We start from the raw sequence: 22,997 nt of genomic DNA, 5'->3' as shown, positions 1-22,997 counted from the left end.
TCGCTCTTCTTACCCAGGTGGGAGTGCAATGGCACAATCTGGGTTCACTCAAACCTCTGCCTCCTGGGTTCAAGCAATTCTCCTGCCTCAGTCTCCCGAGTAGCTGGGATTACAGGCATGCAACAGCACACCTGGCTAATTTTGTATTTTTAGTACAGACAGGGTTTCTCCATGTTGGTCAGGCTAGACTTGAACACCAACCTCAGGTGATCCGCCTGCCTCAGCTTCTCAAAGTGCTGGGATTACAGGCATGACACACTGTGCCTGGCCAATGCCTTTTAACATTGGTAGTTTTGTAGTTAGAGCCTCCCCAAAAATAACTTCTATTGTGAGTGTTGCACCCTCCTCTACCATTGCAGGAGACTTGCTTTTTCACACATGGCCTGAGTTCCTTCCTTCGCAGCACGCCTGCCTGCCAAATCTCATCCCTACCTCTGCCTGAAGCCTCCAGATGTTAGTAGTGATGGATGGAAACAGGATCAGGACTGAATCTATAGGTGGTCACAGCACCACTGCCCCTGGTTCTTGGAGGCAGCCTGGAGAGCAAGTTTTCTTCTTCATCAGCAAGTGAGCTGATGGCCACATGTTGACAAGAAGGACTCCTTTTGTTGTATTCAACATAAAGCCCCTTTCCCCAAACTCTTACTCTGATTTCTTTTTTTTCCCCACTCCCTCTACTACCCCTAACTCTTTTTCTTTCTTTCTTTCTTTTTATTTTTTGCTACAGCTTTATTGTGGTATAATTTACTCGACAAAATTTACTCAAGTGTATGATTCTCAGTACATTGAAAATTGTGTAACCATCACCACAATTTTATCACATTTTTATCACCCTATTTGCAGTCAATTTTGGGTCCTTTTTTTTTTGGCAACTGGGATGCCTGGGCCGTCTGCTGTCACCATCTCCTGGGAGAGATGATCTCAAAGAGAAGAAGTCAGAGAAAGTTCATCCAAAGGAAGAAAGTTCTTTGCTGCTCCCACCAAAACCCCACTCTTCCCCTAGACTTGGGCTCCTATCACAGCCTTGGCTTTGATCCCTGAGAGCCCCTTTCCTGTACAGTACAGTGCAGGGAGATGGTGCAAGCCCATTTCGACTTCACACACATCAACAGGCTTATTCAATCTTGTATGTGAAGTTGTCAATGTGTGCTTCTGTGGGAAGAGGGGTTAAGAGCCCGGGTTCAAATGCAAGCACTACCATTTACAAGCCATGCATTGAAAAACTAACCTCCCAGGGCTGCAGTTTCCTACTGTGTAAAATGGAAATCAATATAAATATAAATATATCATAGTCATGGAGAGCCTGGAGTGCCTGTCACATTCTCAGTGACATTCACAAGTGTTATCCACTGTTGCTAGACTTTGATCAAATTTTTAAAGGGGTGCCCCCACTTCCAAATCAGAACTCTCACCACTTAGAGGTCGAAAGATGTCAGCCCCGACAGGTGCCACAGAACACCCCCAGATGCTCAGAACAGGAATATATGGTTGGAAATCCTGGGGAGAAAAAGGCTGGAAGAGTTACAAATGGGAAGAGAGAGAAAAAGGCAGCTGGAAAGGAAGTACCAGGAAGAGGAGGGGCCGAGGGAAAAACCAGGAAACTGATGGTCAGGGGCCAGGGGCCCAGGGCTGGGTGATGGGATGGAGGAGCTAGAGACTGAAGCAGGAGGGAGGAAGTAGAAGGGAGGACAGGCAGAAATGTGGGGAGGATGCTTCCTGATAAACCTGTGGTCTTCACATGCTCTTGAAATGAGTAAATTTTGTTAAGTAAATTATATCATAATAAAGCTCTAGAAAAAAAAAAAAAGAAGAAGAAAGAAAGAAAAGAAAAAGAGTTGGGAGTAGAAGAGTAGGAAAATAAAGAAACCAGAGTCAGAGTTTGGGGAAAGGAGCTTTATGTTGAATACAACAAAAGGAGTCCTTCATGTCAACATGTGGCCATCAGCTATTCCTTGCAGAGGAGAGCCAAATACAGGTGCTCAGAATGTATTCTAAAGGTTAGAGCCAAAAGCTACAGGCAAGGCTGGAATTTACAGTTCATCCTGCTGTTTGTCCAGCTCTTGCTGTGGCTTCAAGTCTATGTCCTCAAGAGGCACCTGCAGCTTCTGGCATCTAGCCAGGGTGGCTGGGGACAGCATTGAAAAGGGGACTGTGGGAACAGCCTGGTGCAGCAGTGTCCCCTCAGCTCAGATTGGTTCCTTTGTTCCAAACATGAGGAAGCAGAAGCTGTCACACAGTAGCGGCCAAGGACGCTGGCGTGCCACTGTTTGGCCCAGTCTTCCACCCTCCCTCACGGTCAAACAAGCAGCCATTATTTATAAAAACTCAACACACATTGGATTTTAATGAGAAAATAACTGTATACTTGCATTGAATGCCTCACAATCACTATAAAACCAAAGCAGGATAATAACATTTAAGTGGTTAACATACACAGGAAAGCCAGATACACAGTATAATTTCCAAACACAGTATTGCTGCTTTTTCCCCCTCCTCCCCCAAAAGAAGAAAAACAAAGAAAATATAATTTGGGTAAACAGCAACACAAAATCAAAATTGGCAGCTCACTGAATGCTTAAAATTCAGGAAATTGGTTCTTTAAACTAAAATGGAATATATTCACCATCTCTAACACTTAGGCTACTTTTTTTTCAATATCTAGTTTAATTAAATCCATTCTTTAGTTGGGGAAAAAAAAGGTTTAATTATTCATCTTCAGAGACAAGAATCAACACTGTTTTAGTGTTCCTTGTTATGCTTTATATATATGTGTGTGTATATATATGTGGACATTGATCTATATACGGCTTATATGTCATTGTCTAGGGTGAGCAGCATGCATGGGTATGAAGAGGCAAGTAAATTGCATTGTGTCATCCAAGTAAAACACAGCCCGGCCTCCTGCCACTGACAGACCCTGTTTCCACAATTTCTGGATGAGAAAGCCAAGGCATGTCAGTAGTTAATCAGCTCCGGAGGAAAGTGAACACCTATAAACACGGCAGAATGCAATACTTCCAGAAAGGCTTTTAACATCTACAGAATCTAAACATTTTGTAAGAGATGAGGTTAACAAGCTTGCGTGCTATTTGGGGGTGGGGCCGAGCATCAGAGGCAAAGTTTTTTGTAAGCCTCTTTCTCTCGATGGATTAGGCAGGAATGACTTTCCTCCAGGGGACGGTCCCATCTTCAGAAAGTTAAAAGGGTCCATTTGGGATCCCAGAGCCTAGCACGGTGCTATGTACAAAGTGGTGGCCCAAGGTTTCTTGAATGAATAAAAAACTCAAGAGCACAGAGAAAATCTGGCTCTCCCAAGTAAACTGTAATTTACATTTTAATGGGATTATATTAGGATCTTCAGTGAGTGGAGCAAGAAAATAGACAGCAGTAATCCGGAAGGCAGCACAGGAGTACTAGCAAAAATTAAGAGATGTAGGGGCCACAGTGAAAACAGCTTCGTGACTGTGGGAGAGTCCCAGAAACAGCATTTCTTTCCTTATCCACACACGGAGCATGGCCCAAGAACCCCCAGCTCTGTATCTTTAAGCAATAAGTGCTCTGGTTCAGTCAACTGTGGTCAAAGACCACATCATCTGCCTCTAAAGGGATTCCATGAATAGTGTGGCCTCTTAAGCTTTTCTCTTAGCTGTACATTCTCTTGTCAAATGTAGGTTTCATGTAGCACATGGTTTTCTTCAAAACAGAACAAAAAACTTTAAGGTGAGTCATAAGGATGGTTTCCTCTTGTGAAAAACGGGGAAGTTAGTCTATATCATGTCTATGGTCTCTACCAGATCCATGAGTCAGAGAAAACATGAAGCACATCACATTTTTTGTGCAATCCATAGAACTATCCTACTCTCCAGCCATCCTAACTGCCACTGTGCCTGGGGCTGTGCAATGCTACTGCCTCCTCTGTTCTTATCCCTGTGCCTGCTTTGGGAATGCCCCCCTATTGCTGGGTTCTCAGCCCAGGTATCTGGGACCTCTGGCTGGAAATCCTCAGGTAAAGACGATCCTCCTTCCTGGGTCCTCCCATTTCATGTCAGGACTTCTACTCTAACACAGATCTCATTTTCCTGAGAATGTTAGTCTCCATGCCAGCCTCCCTCACTATAAAATGAATTTCTTGCAACAGGGATCTTACTTGTTTTGTGACCCCAGCGGCCAGCACATTTTGTTGAGAATTCATTCAAAATATTCAGGAGAACGAACCATATAAAGATGGTGCCAATTGCCCATGTGCTCTTTTGGCTGCCATCTGTAGAATGTGGCTTCAAGTTACTGGTTCCCTTGGCAGTTTTAAAGGATCCTTGTTAGTAGATGGTTCCATTTTTTACTTTGTGCCTACTTCTTATCTGTGAATACATGTCCCCCCCAAGAGTCAACACTAGTCTAATAAAAGAAGGAAATGTGCATTAACATCTACATACAAATTTTGTGAAATTGCTACTTGTTAGAATAACACACTAGAGCTTATGACATAATATAAAAACAAAAATGATTTTTAGTGAGGTCTGACTTAATTATTGCTTTTTAAAAACCACAGTTTTAAAACAAAGAAAAAAAAAAAAAAAGAAAGCTGGTTGTTTTTTTTTCTCAAGGCCAGAACTGAAAATTTTCTCATCCAGAAATTTAGGGCACCAATTATTGAATACCCTTATCATATTGCTTTAAATGACGGAAAGATTAAAGCTGGCATCCTCTATAGTATACTAAGCATGAATATAAAGCATGAGAATAAATAGGAGACTTTCCTAAATGTCAAATTACAAAACTGCTCAAAACTTTGCAATTGTGACTCATGCAAATACCTTGTTAGGTCAATTCAATATTACAAATACTGCATCAGCTCGGTGCCTTTATATCCCTTTTCATAAAAAAGAAATTCTCACTCCACTCCTGAAGCCAGCAAACAGCTTTGGAGGAATTACCTGTACACCCAAGTGCCATGGTCACTCTGGAATTTTAATCCACATACATACACACATACACCCTTACTCCTGAACATACGCATTTTACACAAACACACAATGGTGTACACACACACACACACACACACACACACACACACACACACCCCATCTTTAGGATTTGTAGCTGATTCCAAGCCTGTACTTAAATTTCTATTCTATATTTTTATTTGTATCATCCTGAAAAACACTGGTTGCTCAGCAAAAATAGTATCTCTTACCTCCTATTTCGTTCCCATTCTTCCTCCCTCCCTCCCTTTTTCTCTCTCTACCTTCATGACTTTTCTTTCGTGTTTCCTTTCTGACTGATCCAAAAAGAATCCATCATTCTTCTTCCTATCTCTAAGGCCCACTTTACAAAACAAAATAGTTATAAACACCTTTTTATTTCTTGTCATCTACCTCTCCAAGGCAGAGTTCACCTTTTTTTTCAATTATTGCCACTCTAAAAATGCCCCCACCATCTTGAACCAAGTTGTTCAATGTGTACAGATTCTATACATGTATATATTCACTCATCCCATCATAAAAATAGTTGTTGCCCACTAAATATAGTTTTCCTATGAAGAAACGTAACTGTGAAAATGTGTTCTCATAAACTGCAGATCAGCGAATATTATAAGCAGACACGATCCTAAAGCTAACATCATCCATTTGGTTTGGTTTTCTCTTCCCCTTTCTCAGCCTCCTCATGTAGAATAGATTGTGTTTGCAACATGAAGAAATATTGTCTTAAAACATCGATTTTATGAATTGTGATCATGAGTTGTTCTCAATTAAAAATAATTAAATGTAAGAGAAGTGGAATCATAACTGCTTCTTCTGGGCAAATATGGAGAGAAACGCCATTCATTTTATGGCTGCTGGAGAAAATGGAGTTAATGCAACACCCTCCGATGCTGCGAGTGACAGGTGGGAAACTGGTGCAGGGAAATATCCTGTGCCATGTAGGCTGCACCAGCCTGGGCCCTACTGCTCTCTAAGTGGCCCTATCACCATTGTCCTTCATCACCCGGAGAGGCTGGTCTCAGTTCTGCCTGTAGCAACTATGTTGATTTGCTTGTAACATCTTTTGTCCTTTTGGATCCATTGTGGATTGGCCCAAAACCAGACATGGGGATTGAGTCACCAAAAAAAGTCCTTTCTCTTTTGACTCCTGGGTGTCCTGAGTCTGATGGGTGGACTTCCTTTTTGTTTCATCATTGTGTATTGCAGCTTCTGGTCTACATAAGGATTGCTGAGTTTGTTTGCACTTTAATAAATAGTCCATTAAAATGCTTTCACTTGTTAAATTTCTTGGTTTCTTGGTCTCCCAAGCACCACAGATGCTTCCTGGGTTGAGAAGTTTATTCGTTGTCTTCTTCCTCCTGGTTGGCATAGATCCCTGCTTCCCATCGCAAAGCCAGTGCGCTCTTTCTTCGATTAACCCGTGTGGCCTCAAGGACCTGTAAAGAGAGGGAAAAAAATTATGCAGAGTTCATGGATGTTAATTATGAACACAAACCAACTTCTTTGTTTCTTTCTTCCTTTCTGTTTATCAACTTGAGAGGAGAAAGTGATAAAGTACTGCTGGGAGACAGGAGAGATACTGGAAAAATGGGAATAGGCAGTTCTGGTTATGCATTCATCTCACAGCCAAAATTCATCTGCTACTTGACTCCTAGTTTTCACTATAGAGAGATTTAATTTTCATGAAATGTTCTGCAAGTTTTTGAACTAGCTATGATTCTGCATCAAGTTTTCAGATAAAGCAGATCTCTACATCTGACAGATCAGTGCTGTCCAACTGACCTTTGTGCAATGATGAAAATGTATCTCTGCTTTCCAATATGGTAGCCACTAGCCATACGTGGCTATTGAGCAATTGAAATAGGGCTAGTGTGGCTGAAAAGTTAAATATTTACGTTTATTTCATTTTAGTTAATTTTAATTTGAATAGCTCCATGTGACTAGTGATTACCATATTGGACAGCACACTATAGATGATCTCAGTCTCTTCATAAACAAGCAAACCAGAAAATAATTCCAAACAATGAGACCAGTGTGGATTCAGTCCATCAAGCTTTGCAAATCTATATAAGCCATGATGATATTTATAGTACAAAAACCTACTTGGGCAAAATTAAACTAAAAAAGCCATTACATAAAAAAAAAAAAAGTTATTGGATCAATAAAAGCAATCTCAGCATTCTGATGCAACCTCGGACCCCATAGGCTAATCAATGAAATGAAAGGTGACAACATTAAGGACAAGTAGGCTCACTACCACTGAGGGAGAGCCTCCCTTCCTTCCGTTCACTAGAGCAGTCCATGGACTCCTGAGAAGAGACTTCAGCCTATCTGCTCCAGTTTCAGTTTGATCAAGAAAAGATTCCAGATTAATGGCACTTAGGTTGCCAACATATGAAAAATGGTTCTATATCATGACACTGCAGCAAAAACAAGCCCAGGCATTCTTACCAATTGCTCTGGCATTTCCTTAGGACTTATAGTTTTTGATTTTAAAGAAAAGTCCAGCTGGGCGCGGTGGCTCAAGCCTGTAATCCCAGCACTTTGGGAGGCCGAGACGGGCGGATCATGAGGTCAGGAGATCGAGACCATCCTGGCTAACACGGTGAAACCCCGTCTCTACTAAAAATACAAAAACTAGCCGGGCGAGGTGACGGGCACCTGTAGTCCCAGCTACTTGGGAGGCTGAGGCAGGAGAATGGCGTAAACCCGGGAGGCGGAGCTTGCAGTGAGCTGAGATCTGGCCACTGCACTCCAGTCCGGGTGACAGAGTGAGACTCCGCCTCAAAAAAAAAAAGAAAAAAAAGAAAAGTCCAATAGAACCAACATTGGTTGATTATCCAAACTGCAATGAAGGCATTGCTTATTCTAAATATAATCAGTTAGGCAAGGGACAGTGATGTTGGTGACATGGATTGGCTGTGTCCCCACCCAAATCTCATCTTGAATTGTAGCTCCCATAATCCCCTCGTGTAGCAGGAGGGACTCGTGGGAGGTAACTGAATATGGGGGTGAGTTTTCCCATGCTGTTCTCATGATAGTGAGTAAGTCTCACCAGACCTGATGGTTTTATAAAGGGCAGTTCCCCTGCACACACTGTCTTGCCTGCTGCCATTTAAGACATGCCTTTGATCTTCCTTCGCCTTCTGCTGTGAGGCCTCCCCAGCCATGTGGAACTGTGAGTCCATTAAACTTCCTTTTCTTTATAAATTGCCCAGTCTTGGTTATTTCTTCATAGCAGTATGAAAATTGACTAATACAGTTGGCAACTCCAGAGAAGCAAGGAGATGCAGTTACAGGCTGAGGTGGGAGCCCAGACATAAGCAGATTCTGGGTAGATGGGAGATCAGGGGGTCCATCTCAACCTGCCTGTCTGCACCTTTGCCAAATAAATGCACCACCAAGAGCTTCAACGTGTTTTCCTCTGGGAAGCCTCCCCCATTCTTCCTCAGTCATGTTTGCTGAATGAATGATGCACTGCTAAGCACATAAGCCATGTGTGTTTTGCATAATGTGTTTTGCATATAAACATATCATGGTCACTCACTCAATATCCACAGATATCTAAGAATAAGAAATTAGTAGGAGGAAAGCATACTTCCAAATCTGCTATAGTTAAATAGAGAAATTTTCTAATAGTCTAATGTGTGGTAGCACAGAACTGAAAAACAGCACTGGACTGCACGTGGAAGTCCTGGGCTCTATTTCCAGTTTTGTCCTTTGTTGTTCATCTTTTATCTCACATTTCTTATCTATAACATGGAGAACACAGCTACTCCACTTCACAGGCTTACTCAGAAGGCACTGTGGTCTCTGAAGTCCAGCAGGTCTACTTCAAATCCTTGTGACCTTGGAAAAGTCACTTACCCCTGTGCCTCAGTATCCCCATGTAAAATGGGGATCATAAAAACTACAGCGTAAAGTTGGACAGAGAAATCAATGAGGCAATGTATGTAAAGTACAGTTCCCAGTGCATAGTAAGCTCTCAAATAGAGCCTAATATGATGGAATAATTATTTCTATCATCATGTGAAAGGGATTTATACATTATGAAGTGGCATACAAATATAGGACATTTTATAAAGAACTCTACATTGTATAAAAGGATCATCTCTTTGCCTTTCAGATTGCAGATACAAACAGAAAGGTTTACATCAAAGCTAAAAATAAATCTAAAGTTCTAAAAATTATGATCCCCATCCTCTTGGAATGTTTTTTGTCTTGTTATTTAAACCCTATTTTGATTCTCAAACAACTTGGGCAAATTGAGTTTGCTCTACTCTTTAGGAACTCTTGTTATAAGCCATCTATCGATCCAATTTACCCATATTTATTAGTTTCCTACCAAGTATAAGGCACGGTGCTTCTTGTTGAGGATAGAATAGTCCCTTCCCTCATGGAGCTTAGCGATGAAAAGTGTAATGGGCAGAAAAATAATATTCATAACTATGGAAACATTTAACATAGCTTGGGTTTGGATGTCTGCTTGTCAAGAGCTCAAATAATTCACTTACACCCACAAGGAGCTCTCTTTTCTTAATTCATTCCCCTAGTTTGTATGCCCACTTACCATGGTCACACGATCACTTACCATGGCCATACAATAAATTTCTAGTGAAATCTAAAGCTGCTAGTAATGGCACAGACAAGAAAATAAACATCATTACTGAAATACCTGGCAACCTTGATATAAAGCTGTCTTTGGGTTCATAAGGCTTATGACCCAGGGCTGTCTGGGAATAGAGCTGCCCCACAACTGGTCTTCAGAAGTTTCAAAAACCAAGGTATTTGCATGAGCATCTGTTCTGTAATTAATTCAGACGTGTGTGTGTGTGTGTGTGTGTGTGTGCATCTCTAGCAAATTTAGAGCTTTTATTACTAGTTTATTACTGCATATTAACTTTACTTTCTAAAGTTCATTCCTCTATTTTCTGGGCAAAAAGACACATGTCTCTGGGGCTCTAATAACAGACATACTCACGTCCTAAGTTCTATGTTACTGTTTGAATCCTCACCACTAGTCTACGAAATTTATGCTGTTATTACTCCCATTTTTTATATGAAGAACCTGAAGCACAGGGAGGTTAAGTAACTTGCCCAGAATTACCCAGTTAGCAGAAGGCAAAACCAAGATTTGAACTCCGCCCTCTGGGTGCAGAGCTGATGCTTGAGGCCACCAGACTACATTGCTGCCCAATGACTGTAAGGAGTCCAGAAGGAGACACATCAGAGAGGAGCAATCAACACTCCCCATGGAAATGGAAAGCAGAAAACAAAAAAGGATCTGATTTAAAGTTTTATTGTGGCTGGGTGCAGTGGCTCAGGCACTTTGGGAGGTCAAGGTGGGCACATTGCTTGAGATCAGGAGTTCGAGACCAGCCCGGCCAACATGTTGAAAACCTGTCTCTACTAAAAATACAAAAATTAGCTGGGCATGGTGGCTGGCACCTGCAGTCCTAGCTACTTAGGAGGTTGAGGCACGAGACTCGCTTGAGCGTGGGAGGCGGAGGCTGCAATGAGCTGAGATCACACCACTGTACTTCAGCCTGGGTAACAGAGTGAGACTGTGTCTCAAAAAAAAAAAAAAAAAGTAAACTACATAAATCAATAAAAGTTTTATTGTTTTCACAAATTCACATTCAGGTCTAGTGGGGAATAAAAAACAATTCTCTCTTCACAACCCTTTAATATTAATTTTTCTCTCTAATGCTTAGGGAATTCAAGTGAACTGCTTAACTTTGAATAGCAATCAATATAGACAATTTTAATTTGGACATACGAAACAAAAGACAGATATGTTAAATAGTATCACCCTATTCATATTAATATTTATATTTCATCTTCCAATCTGCTTTTAAATTGAAGACAGAGTGGGCCCAACTCTATCTTCCTTGGATATATTTAACCAGATTTTCATTGTTTTAAATGGACTCAAAGGGAAGACGGGCTAAGTCCTAATTTTCAAACTGCCATCCTCCAGATGAGAATCACAATTAGACATTAAAGAAGGTACAGAATGATATTCTCAGTATTCATCTGATATCTTATGAAAGAAAATTACTGATAATCAGGTCAGCTCTACATTTAAATATAATTCTTTGGCTAAATGAGAGACCAAAAACTTATTATGCCACAGGTTAATGCAACCAACTTGAAAAATAATTTACAATATCTGGTAAATGTTAGGATGTATCGGGCTAGTAGCCAGTGCTTCTACTCCTAGATATAGAGAGAGGTTCTTCCATAGGTACATAAAGAGACATGTATAATAACATTCATAAAAGCGTTATTTCTAACAGTAAGAAAAACTGGAAATCGTCTACATTTCCATAATAGAAGATTGAATAAATAGTGATATATTCATTCAATGGAATACCATACAGCAGTTATAAAGAATGAACCAGAGCCACAGTGATCAACAAGGACACATCTAATAACAATGCAGACAGAACAAAGTCAGGAGCGGAAGATACTGCAACATGATTTACCATTTATAGAACGTCTTTAAACATGCAAAAATAAGGTGTTGTTTATGTATATACACATGTATAGTATAAGTATAAAACCATGCACGGAAATGATGAACAACAAGCTCAAAAATAGTTACCTCTGCGAGATTGTAGGGAAGGAGGGAACTGGGAGAAGTAACGAGAGGGCTTAAATTGTATTCTTTTAAAAATATTAAATATCATGAAATGATAAGAATGGACAAAGCTGGGTAGGTGGGTTTTATTATTTTATTATCTTATCTTATTTTGAATGCCAGTTCCATGATATCAAGAACTTGTTTTGTTGACTGCTGTATTCATGGAACCCAGAACAATGCCTGACACATAGTAGAGCCTCGAAAATTGTTCAATGAATGAACGAATGCTTCTCTCTACAATTCTGTAGATTTGAAATAATTCTTTTAAAATCAAAATAAAATACAGAAATAAAAATATGAAAAATATTGTGCTTTCTCAGCAAAAAGAAAAACTGGACAAAATAGAAAAAAAATTAAAAGAGAAAAATATGCCTTCTCAAAGCACATATATTTGTGAAATCTGTGTAAAAGGAAAGAAGAAGACTTTTGGGGACTGGGAACAGTGGCTCACACCTGTAACCTCAATGCTTTGGGAGGCTGAGGCAGGAGGATCACTCGAGGCCAGGAGTTTGAGACCAGCCTGGGCAACAAAGAGAGACCCTGTCCCTACAAAAAAATAAAATAAAATAAAATTAGCTGGGCATGGTGGCACACATCTGTAGTTCCAGCCCTTTGGGAGGCTGAGATTGGAGGATTGCTTGAGCCCAGGAGGTCAAGGCTACAGTGAGCCATGACTGCACCACTGTACTCCACCCTGGGCGACAGAGTAAGACCTTGTCTCTTAAACAAGGAGGCTTTTGGAGAAATCAAGGCTTAGAGTTTCTAAAAAATACACGTTTAAAGATTGGAGGGAGGGAGGCCTGGGATGGTTCACATTTGATAAATTTATAGATTAGGATGGTTCATATTAAATCTATAAAATGGAGCTTTCTAGCTTTATGTTAAGGTAAACAAAGAATGGGTGAAAATCAATAGCTCAATCTGCATGAGCTGCACTGTTTTCCAACCAGACCAAGTATACTTGCTATTAATGCCTAAAGAAACTTTAAAAACCAAAATAGCCCATCACTTATGTCCTCTGGTCCAAACATCTTCAAGATCCGTGAGCAGGCAAGGTCTTCCCCAGTACCCTCCCACTCGCCCCCACAGCACAGCACAGCAAAGCACACCATTGTGTATCACTGTTGCATGGACTCCAACATTTTGAGGCAGTCTCATAGTTCAGAAAAGGCACAAAAAAATACATATGGAGACAAGTCATTTTTCTTGCCATTTTCATTTAACTCATCAGGAAATGGCAAACCACAACAGCATGCATCTGGATCATGCATTCAGTAAGACCAAGACAAACAAATTGAAAAGTACCTCGGAAGTCACCTTGCAAGACAGTAACTTAGAAGTGTACTGGCAGAGAGGGAAAAGACCAGGGTTAGTACATGGCAGTGACACACTTACAGAACACCCCCTAGCCGGGAACAGGTACCACACCGGAAGAGGATGGGAGGGGAAGTAATACCAGGAGGCCATTCTACACCCACGCCAAAACTTTCTCCAACTGATATTAGTTTATAAGTCTTTCCTTTGCAGCAACTAGATACCCTATTGTTCACTAATAAAAAATCAGATAAGTCATACTTTGCTAATTCAAAACGTTGTTTTCATTTTCTGCCCTTTGAATTAACAAGATTCCTTCCCCTCTGTACACAACCAGCTGCCCACCAGCAAGGTTGTTGGGGGCCATTTTGGATTTGCTAGAATCTGTAGCCAAATAGCCTTTCTCTTCCCGTATGTTTCTCTGAACCCCAAAGCCGTCGTGTAACCTGTTGTTCCATTAAAAGAAGATCCTAATCACAGGAGTTGGTTTGTGAAGGCAGATTCTCTGAAACTGGCCTAAGGGTAGTCCTGCCTAGGGAGACCACACAGCCTCCCTCATCAGAACCCTGGGGACCTGGGTAAGTTCCTGAGAGTGGGATCATCCTTTGATAGCAATCTCGGGTGATTATTTAGGATTATTAGTATGAGCACTTAGGAACTGAAATGATCCTTTTGTTCCTATAGGAGACTAAAAGTCTTCCGCAAAGTACAGAAAAAAATGGCCTGACAATGGAAAATGAGATAGCAGGACCAATTTGGGACATCCCTCTCCAGAATTATGGTAATGAGCACAAATTTACACTGCCTGGGGCATTTAAAGCATTTATTGGTTTGGGGCATTGATAGCCATAGACTAGTTACGTGGGATCCCACATCTGTGATTGCTGACTGCTTCTTATATGTAACACTTAGGAATTATAGTTCTGTCATGATTGGGCTAATGGCTGGGGGCTGACAAGTCAGGAGCTCTTCTCTCTCCTTTGCAACTTCACTAGGGTATGAGTGAGAACCCAAGAGAGAGTTAGGGAAGCACAAGGCATCACTGAGCTTCCTGTAGAGTCTAGGGGAACAGGAGGCAGATGGGCTTCCTTCATCCACTGAGCGAGAGGATGGCCACAACTCTGAATGCATGTCCTGGTCTGGAAGGGTAATGTGTGCCAGGAACTCTCAGTTTTGACATAGCCCAGGAGAACCGACAAGGTCTTCTCTTGTTACTAAGACAAGACAGAGTGGTTGGATGACCTCTCAGTAATTAAGTCATGAGATGAGAAAGAGAGAGAGAGAGCACACAGGAAAACCCCACTGAGAGCAGATCCTGTGCTAGAAGTAAAGATGGGGCTGAACATCCAGAAGGCTGTGATTTGGACTCTGGTCAGCATCCCTTCAACTGAGAAAGGCAAAGCAAACCCTCGAGATGTTTATGAGCATCACTGACTCAATGACCCATCATCTTCACTTTCTGAGGCTCAGGTCAGCTTAGGGAAATAATTGGCTGGAAAAATACTGTTTGCCTAAATACAGTCATGTCACTTAGGACAGACTGATGAGTCATAGTTTCCTAAAGGGATTCTTCATGCCTGAAGGAAAAACATCCAAATAGTCCATCATTTGTGCCCACTGATCCAAATGTCTTCCAGATCCATGAGTGAGCAACCCCACCTTGGAGGCAGTCCTTTTGCAAGGCATCAAGAAGCCCTTTAGGAAACTAGGATTCACTCGTCCATTAGGAATTGCATGACTGAGCAGAAATGGTATGAGACCCAGATAAGGGGACATTTCTACATAAGAGAACATTTCCAGATAAGAGAAACCCACAATATGAATAGGACTGCTGCATCTGCATGTGTGGTGCATGCACTGCACAAAAGCGTCAGACTAAAGGGATGAATGGTACTAAAGCCCAGTCCCCTGCTCTACCCCCAAAATGTGTGGCTGGTGCAGGACTGCATCTTCATAGAGGAACAAGGGTGACTTTTTTCCTAATTCACACAAAGGCCTTGCATAAGTTGGTAAACAGCCCTGGGTAAGTGGGTGGGGGTGGGGATAGTAATCCTCCTGTCCCCAGAATTAGCCAAGAGGTCCATTAATAAGTGAGGCTGGAGACACTCATTGGTGACTTCAATATGCAGGACAAAGAAATCAGCCCAGGTGGGTGAAGACTGTGGCCACTAAAGGGAGTACTTTGCTCAAGTTCTGAGTTAGTAACAAATATGGCCGGTTGGGGATAACCTTTGGATAACACTACTCCCTGACTCCCACAAGCCAGGGGCCTCTCTGCATATGACTTTTTATAAAGTGGAAAATTGGAGAGAGCAGGGCCCTGAGCTGAGTCCCTGTGGACAGGACCCCAGAGGCCACTAAAACTCTGATGGTGCTCGGGCCTCGGGGGCCTAGGGGACACTGAACTTGTTTTGATGGCAAAGATCAGTGTTTCTCACTCAGCAAAACTTCCGCCATAGCTACATTCTATCCTTCTCCTTCTGTCTTTCACTCTCCTCAATATCCTTGTGTCCAACATATCGCACTTTATACACATTCCAATGATCAGTGCCTGTCTTGTTTTTAACTCTGCTTTCTTCTTAGAAAGAATAAAAAATAATTATTATTTTTGCTTAATTCACAAAGAACTGCTAATTTCAATGGCCAAACACATGGTTGTATTCTAATCATGTGACAGGTACTGATTCTCAGGTATGATTTATCATCTCCAAAAGGGCATGCCAAAACGCTGCCAAGTGGCTTACTGGAAAGAATACTGGCAAATGGAGGTACCAGGGGTGATGCTGGAGGTACATGGGGAGATGCTGGGTATGTAGGTGTGAGCCACTGAGGTGCTTAGAGGGTAGAGAGTCTAAGAAGCCATGTTTCTTGATGAAAATAGTGTATGTAAATGGAGGCTAGAGACCAGAATTACTTTACCTTTAAGAGAATTAACTTTATGCTTCTATGGATAGGTAAGCCAGTTACATAACTCAACCCCCCAGCAATCCATCTGCTCTCTATTACTATCCTTCTGGTATTAAAGAAAAAAAATGGAAAAGGGGCCATAGATCAGTTAGGAAAAAAAATGAATCTTTGTTCATCCCTACAGGTAAACTTCAACACATTCACCAGCGATCGACATAGATAAAGGAGAAAAGATCCCCTGAATTGGGAGGGCTAGGAGAGGGCTCTCATTTGAAGCCTGACTGATGATCATATGTTTGCTTTAGAAGCAATCTGAATTTGTTGTTTTAGATTTGAACTCTTAAATGAGCATATAGTGGATTGGTAGATTTTGTCCTGATCCTAAGAATTTTCAACAACAGCAAACTTGGTTCTGTTGTAACAGCAATAACAGTGCAAAACATTTGGCTTTGAATCCAAGATCCAGGGATATTAACAGCTTAATTAGTTAGGTCTCTGTCTTTTTCAAAACGTTTATTTACTGGGAAATATAGAGAGAGGAGGCTGCCTCTTCACTTCGTAAGTGAAGGGCAATCAGCATATTAAAACCTTGATTCCAAGCAGCTTCATTCATGCAAAGGAAAAATCCAACCTGGTGGGCATTTGTTAGGTGGCTGCCAGAGTGTCAGCATGTGCACGAAAGAGTTTCCAGCCCTCTGCCTTTATGAAATGAGTGAGAACTGCTTCTACCCGTCTGTATGGGGTATTTTTCCCTATCATCTGCACTCCAACACAAAAGACATACACAAGTGACAAGTAGAGTGTGCTCAGCAAACACTCACATGGGTCACATGCTAAGTGGTTCTACTTGTTCTTCCCCATCCACATCAGAGTGTGGGGCATCCACTTGGCTAAATTCTACCAAAGCTGCTGATGTATAGAGCAGAGTCGCTGGGAGAAAAGAAATCAGACACCTAGAGCACCACGCTTCAGAATGATCTAGCCTCCAGAAAATTCTTAAGGTAAACTTTATCCTTTGAAGTGGGGCTTCAAGGAAGGGCTGGTGAAAGTGACTGAGGAGCCAGGGAAAAGTCCTACAGGCTCACGAAAGGACCTGCTGGCTCCCTTGCAGTGAAGTTCAGCAGTGGAAATGCCTGCAGCAGCTACCCAGGGCCAGGCGTCATCCCACTGTCTAATACAGTGAACAGCCCAGTAGAATAGCTGCAGCCTAATACAGCAACTGAGACAGTGCTCCATGCAGTTCAGGTGTAAACATAAGGGAAAGTCTGGGAGATGCCAAGTGAGTAGCCAGGCTGCCAGATATCCATCTGCTTTCTTCCTTTCTTTACCACCATATATTTTTAAAGCAACTTTCAGTATCTGGGCTTCAACTCCAGAAATCCTTTAACTTAGCCAGCTAGGATATAAAGGCAATAAAGCAGCAGGGAATTCTTTTTTTTTTTTTTAGATGGAGTCTTGCTCAGTCGCCCAGGCTGTAGCGCATCGGCGCGATCTCGGCTCACTGCAAGCTCCACGTCCTAGGCTCACGCCATTCTCCTGCCTCAGCCTCCCGAGTAGCTGGGACTACAGGCGCCCGCCGTCACGCCCGGCTAACTTTTTGTATTTTTAGTACAGACAGGGTTTCACTGTGTTAGCCAGGATGGTCTCGATCTCCTGACCTCGTGATCCGCCCGCCTTGGCCTCCCAAAGTGCTGGGATTACAGGCGTGAGCCACTGCGCCCAGCCAGCAGCAGGGAATTCTTACTGTGAACTCCAGAGTATTCAAGTTTAAGGTGACCAGATGGTTTATCACCCAAACTGGGACACTTTCAAGGGGGAAAGGCAGGCTGGGTGCAGTGGCTCATGCCTGTAATCCCAGCACTTTAGGAGGCTGTGGTGGGAATATACCCTTGAGCTCAGGAGTTGAAGAACAGCCTGAGCAACATAATGAGACCTCCTTTCTACAAAAAAGTTAAAAAATAAGCCAGGTGTGGTGACATATGCCTGTGGTCCCAGCTATTCAGGAGGCTGAGGCAGGAGGATTGCCCGAACCCAGGAGGTCGAGGCTGCAATGAGACATGATTACATCACTGCATTCCAGCCTGGGTAACAGAGACAAACCCTGTCTCAACAACAACAAAAGAGTGAAAGGGGATATTAATAATCCCAGCATCACAACGGGCATAAGCCAGGACTGTCTCAGGTAAACTGGGTAGGATCCTCAACCAACCCAAGCTATTTGTGACTTGAGTGCAGTCAGGGGAGGAGGTGGTGACTTCAATATGTGCTAAGAGACTGGTGCCAGAAGACCCATAGGAGGCTGGCATGAACCCTGAGGCTGATCTCCAGGCTCCTGGGACTGTGTAGAGCAACAGCTGCTATGTCTCTAACTGGAGAAAGAAACCACAGAGCAGATGACTTCCTTCACAGTTAATTTGAACGTTATGTGCCAAGTTCCTAGGGTTTGGGGGTAGCAAAGTAGCCATGTGGTTTTCAACTGTCATTTTAACTGGCTCTTTGCTATCAAGCTATGCACGTGGGCTTGTTAACAGTCCCAAACACACTCGGTCTTTTAAGCACTGTGTAACATTGTTAGGGATTGCCTAGAGGGTCAGCTTTGAAGGAAGAGCATCTTCAGCCTTCTCTAGAGAAATAAAATCTCTACTGGGCAATGGTAGAAATCAGCTCCCAGGTATTTAGGGATGATTTCAGGGCCCTTGCATGCTGTCTTTCTATGCACCAAACATCTCACACACTAGCCTTGCTGGTCAACTCCAGCTATACTTGGCTGCAAACAACCAGCTCCCTGCATGATCAACATTTTTTTTTTTTTTTTGAAACAGGCAAAAACCCAAACCCAGTTCCAGGCATGTGAAACCACATATTTGAAAACCGATATCGGAACCCTAATGCTGACCAGACAACCACATACACATTTGTGCCTGGACTAGAATGCCACACACCACACCGACGGCCGTGCTCAGAGAAGTGAAAGAGGAAAGGAGGAAAAACTTACACTACTATCATCCATTCTCTCGCGCCTTTTAGATTTGTGTGTCTCATAGTCTTCCATGAGGGTCTGCATCAGATTCTTGGGCCGCTGGGTTCCGGCAGCCTCTTCAGGGGCTAAGTCAGGCTGCAAGCTGGGGCCTTCAGTGGTGGGGGATGGAGGAGGTTTGACTTTCTCTATTTTCCCTGAAACAACACGAAGAGAACACCCTTTCTAAGCTTGTCTGCTCATGACTGCTTTTAGAAAGAAGAGAAAACTGGCAAATAAAAGAGCAACAACCTCTGACACAGAGAATGGTACCAGAATGATGGTTAAGTGTAGGCCATTTTATTATATTACAGGATCAAAGCACTTAAGGTTAATGCACAAACCCATCCAAAGATCTCAAGGACACCAAGTTCCAAAAAGTCAGTTAGATCAAACAGGCCCGGCACACAGTCTACAAATATATGTTGGACAGACAGACGGTGGCTCCAGTTGTTTTGAGACATGTATCCTATCACAGATCATAGAATTAGACTGTCAGAGGTGGTGGTGCCTTGGAGACTCAGAGACCCACTTCTTAACAGATGAAAGAGCTTGAGGCTCTGCCAAGGGAAGGCTGTGCTGAAGTCACAGGGAGCCAGTGATGGTACCCAGGCCTCCTGCTTTCCTCACCAGGGTCTATCCTCTATAGCAGAGGAAGCCAGTTGTCTGCTGACCTGCCCAGGCATTTTATGCAGACAGCTCAGTGTTATAAAACCTTTGAATAAGGATGAGGCTTGTTCTTTTCAGTTCACCCCAGTCTTATACTGGCCAGCTTCATTCATTTACCTCACCTGCTGGGGTCCTGAAACATGAGGGTTTGAGGCATCCCAGACTTTAAGAAGTGTACACCAACAAAGGCAGTGGAAAAGGTGCACACCAGCCTTGGGAATGGGGAGATTTCAGCTCTTGTAATGTCCTCCAAGAATCCTCAGGATGGAGAGATGAGGTCAGTGATTAATTCAACAGTGGTGTGATGACTCTACGCACCCTTACCAAGACCATTTCCATCCCTGCCTCCCAAGAAATGCCTGGCCCTGGCTTCTGGCCCTTCAAGGGGTGGGTTTATTGCCACAGAGCCCCAAATGCTGAGAAGTATCTTCAAGTACAATTAGGATTTTTCCAATTATGCCCTTTGTGGTTGACATGGCTAGAATCTGTGAACAAGGAATGTGGAGGAAACACACAAGATAAATGGGGTTTGCATGGCCCCGTTTGGGAGGGAAAAGGACCATGTGACCTCTTCCAGTTCCAAGCCGAAGATGACTCACCTTTTTTCATCTGACATCCCAGGCTTCTAACTTGGCAACTGCCTGGTGTCGCAGGAATCACAAGTGAAGCCTGGTGTCCATGTTTCTATGTGGGCTGCTTAGCCCTTTACTGGTACAACCTCCTACTGAAGAGAGCTACAAAGGCCTGGAGTCCAGGAAACCCAGGTTTTTAACTTCTGCTCTTCCAGTACTTGGCTATGTGACTGACTATAGATATCATTTCATATTCCCACTTCAATCATGGGCTGATCACTTAAATTCTCCTAGCTTTCAGCTGTCACATTTGGGAATTAGGTGGAAAATAGGTTTTAATATACAGAAAAGGGCACTCCATTTCATAGCCACATTACATTAATAAAAGTGAGATTCATTGCTTTGATCTAAATTACCAGGATAACTGAAAAGTCTTTTGATATTAACAGTACAATAATAAGTATTTCAAGATCTCCAAATTCACTGGAAAAGGTTTCCATTTTTTATTATGGAAATTAGGGAACACTATAATGACCCCTATAAACATTATAAACATCACCCAGAGTAAACATTTATCAAGATTTTAGTATAATTGGCTCTTCTTTCCTTCCTTAGACTTGCTGAATTATTTTAAACCAATCATAGACTTCAGGTCACCTCACTCCTGCACACTTAGTATGTATCTCTGAAAATTCTGATTGACTTTTTAATTGAAGGCTTAAGAAACAATATAGCACAGTGGTGAGCATGCAAGCTCTGGAGCCAGCCGGTTTGGGCTTGAACCCATAATTTGGCAGCCAAATCACTTTGCGCAAGTTATTTACTCTTTTGATATCTTAGTTTCCTCATCGGTAAAATGAGTATGATGATAGGGGTACCTACCTCAGATAGTTATTATGAGGACAAAGTTAATATTTATAAGGTTAATATTCAGAACAGAAAGCATCTAATGAATCTAGCTACTATTTAATTGGAATCTCAAAGAATAATATGACTATAGGGTGAGATGAACAATTTCATGCATATTCTGCATACAATTTTTGCATCTCTTCTGGGACCAGAAATAGACACTAGTTACCAGGTTAATTTTCATCATTTTCCATTTGACCTCTCAAGTGTCCAGATCACTTCCCACCAGCCATTCTTCCAGCATTAAACACCTAGAAAGCACAGCCTATATTCATGGCTTCTAGCTTCTCCCTTTCACACACAGCACAGTGGAACTCCTGTTTATATTTCTGTGAAGGCCATTTTCACATACTGACTTGAATCTTATCTGGTTATTGAAGCTTTTGTCTTCTCAATTAGGCTATAATGTCATCCTGAGGACAGGGGGGTATGTTTCACCTGTCTATGAATCCCTTTAATTCATCTGAATGTAAACTCCATTAGAGTAGAGCTTTGCCTGTCTGGTCATTGCCAGACCCCAGCAGTAGCGGTGGTATACGGCATGAGGTAGGAAATTCATGTTTGTTGAGTAATCAGTAAGTCCATTATGAAATATACATAACAACCACAAGTAAATGCTTATGGATTGGGACAGAATCTCCCACAGAGAATTAGAGGAAAGGGCTTAAATGCCTTCACCAAAATATATGAATGAAAACATTTTAGGTCTACAGAATCACAAACTCAATGGCTTTGGAGTAACAAGCGGATTTATATATCATTACTTTTGTAGGCTTCATGTCATCTGAGCCTTGCAACAACCCTGGGATGTAGTTAGGGTGGATGTCATGACCACAGAGGCCCAGACGCCAACTCCATCCCAAGTTACATGAGATAGTAACAGTCACAGTCTGGAGCCCAAACCCAGTGTTGATGATGGCTGAATTAAATTATGGGATGTATGCAGAAAGAATGCTGTAAAGAGGGTGAAGGATGACTATAGAGAAGTGCTCAGCCATTAAACATTAAAGACATTTCCTGCTTATTGATGATTTCATCCCTAGAGGAAGTTTTTCTAGTTCTAGCCACTAGAGGTCAGAGGAGTAACAGGAAAGAAAGGCTGGCTTAGCAGTTCTGGAGCAGGGGCTGCCAGGGACAAGGGGGCTGAGAATGGTCACTTTGGATAACTGAGCCCATGTTCTGGTTCTATCTACCCACTCAGCAGGGGCTATCACAGGTCCCCAGAGAGAGAAGACACTATGCCTCATCCCCAGACTTCCGGCCATCATTCTGGTCAGTATCAAGGGAAGCTAGCTCAGCCAGACTTCTCTGCTGGGCCCTGTGATCTCTGATGCTCCTCTCCAAGTATGGTTCAAACCAGGCACCAGAATTCTGGGTGCCATCTTAGGAATCACACAGGCTGCTAAAAGGCTGGAGAGAAACCTGTTCCACACCTGACAACTTCCTCAGAGGTCCAGAGTTTGCAGCCAGAGGTCTTCTCCATTAGGATGCTGACAGCACTCCGGATGCTCTTCCCCCAATAGTAGACACCGCAGACAGCACCACTGTTTGGGTCTCGATCATTACATGAGTGTGACGCAAATAGTCTGTGCCACAGGCCTGGGAGCTCAATCACATCCTTTTTCATGACCCCATAAGGCCCCCTGAAGTCCCTTGGCCCAGAGAACATGCCCCAGTAGACTCCCCAAACCATGATGGTTACCTTTGGTACTTCTTTTTCACTGCTCCAGGGTGCATCTCACCCAGCACTTCCCCAGTAACCCCAGGTCCAGCTTTGCTTACTCCCGCAAACTTTGCTCTGCTATCAGTTTATTCACCTCATGAATGATTCAATAGCTTGTGATGCCTGACATTTGCCCCATTTTCAGTGAGCACATCCTGCCATCCAGTTCCTCACCTGCACTGAACACTCTATAGAACATTTTTTTTTTCTTTCATTTTTTTTGAAACGGAGTCTTGCTCTGTCGCCCAGGCTGGAGTGC

The 22,997-nt window shown here is 42.5% G+C and overlaps 1 protein-coding gene across 4 annotated transcripts in view; it reads right to left on the bottom strand.

Annotated features, from left to right (window-relative positions):
* Positions 1-2,314: 2,314 nt before the first annotated feature.
* Positions 2,315-22,997, bottom strand: part of AKAP2 (A kinase (PRKA) anchor protein 2) — a 128,830-nt gene continuing 108,147 nt past the window's right edge. For 2 of the 4 annotated variants that reach the window (XM_011954593.1, XM_011954592.1), the window contains exons 3-5: positions 18,845-19,023; positions 12,934-12,972; positions 2,315-6,418 (exon numbers count right to left, since the gene is read on the bottom strand). In XM_011954593.1, coding sequence (XP_011809983.1) covers positions 6,320-6,418; positions 12,934-12,972; positions 18,845-19,023 — 317 coding nt within the window. In that variant the 3' untranslated portion in view covers positions 2,315-6,319. The remainder of the gene's footprint in view (positions 6,419-12,933; positions 12,973-18,844; positions 19,024-22,997) is intronic. The other 2 variants (XM_011954594.1, XM_011954595.1) reach the window with 1 other exon arrangement.

The sequence above is a fragment of the Colobus angolensis genome, unplaced genomic scaffold, assembly GCF_000951035.1.
Source record: "Colobus angolensis palliatus isolate OR3802 unplaced genomic scaffold, Cang.pa_1.0 Scaffold386, whole genome shotgun sequence".
Lineage (NCBI taxonomy): Eukaryota > Metazoa > Chordata > Mammalia > Primates > Cercopithecidae > Colobus > Colobus angolensis.
The sequence above is the reverse complement of the archived record's forward strand: the minus strand, read 5'-3'. Positions and strand labels throughout refer to the sequence as shown.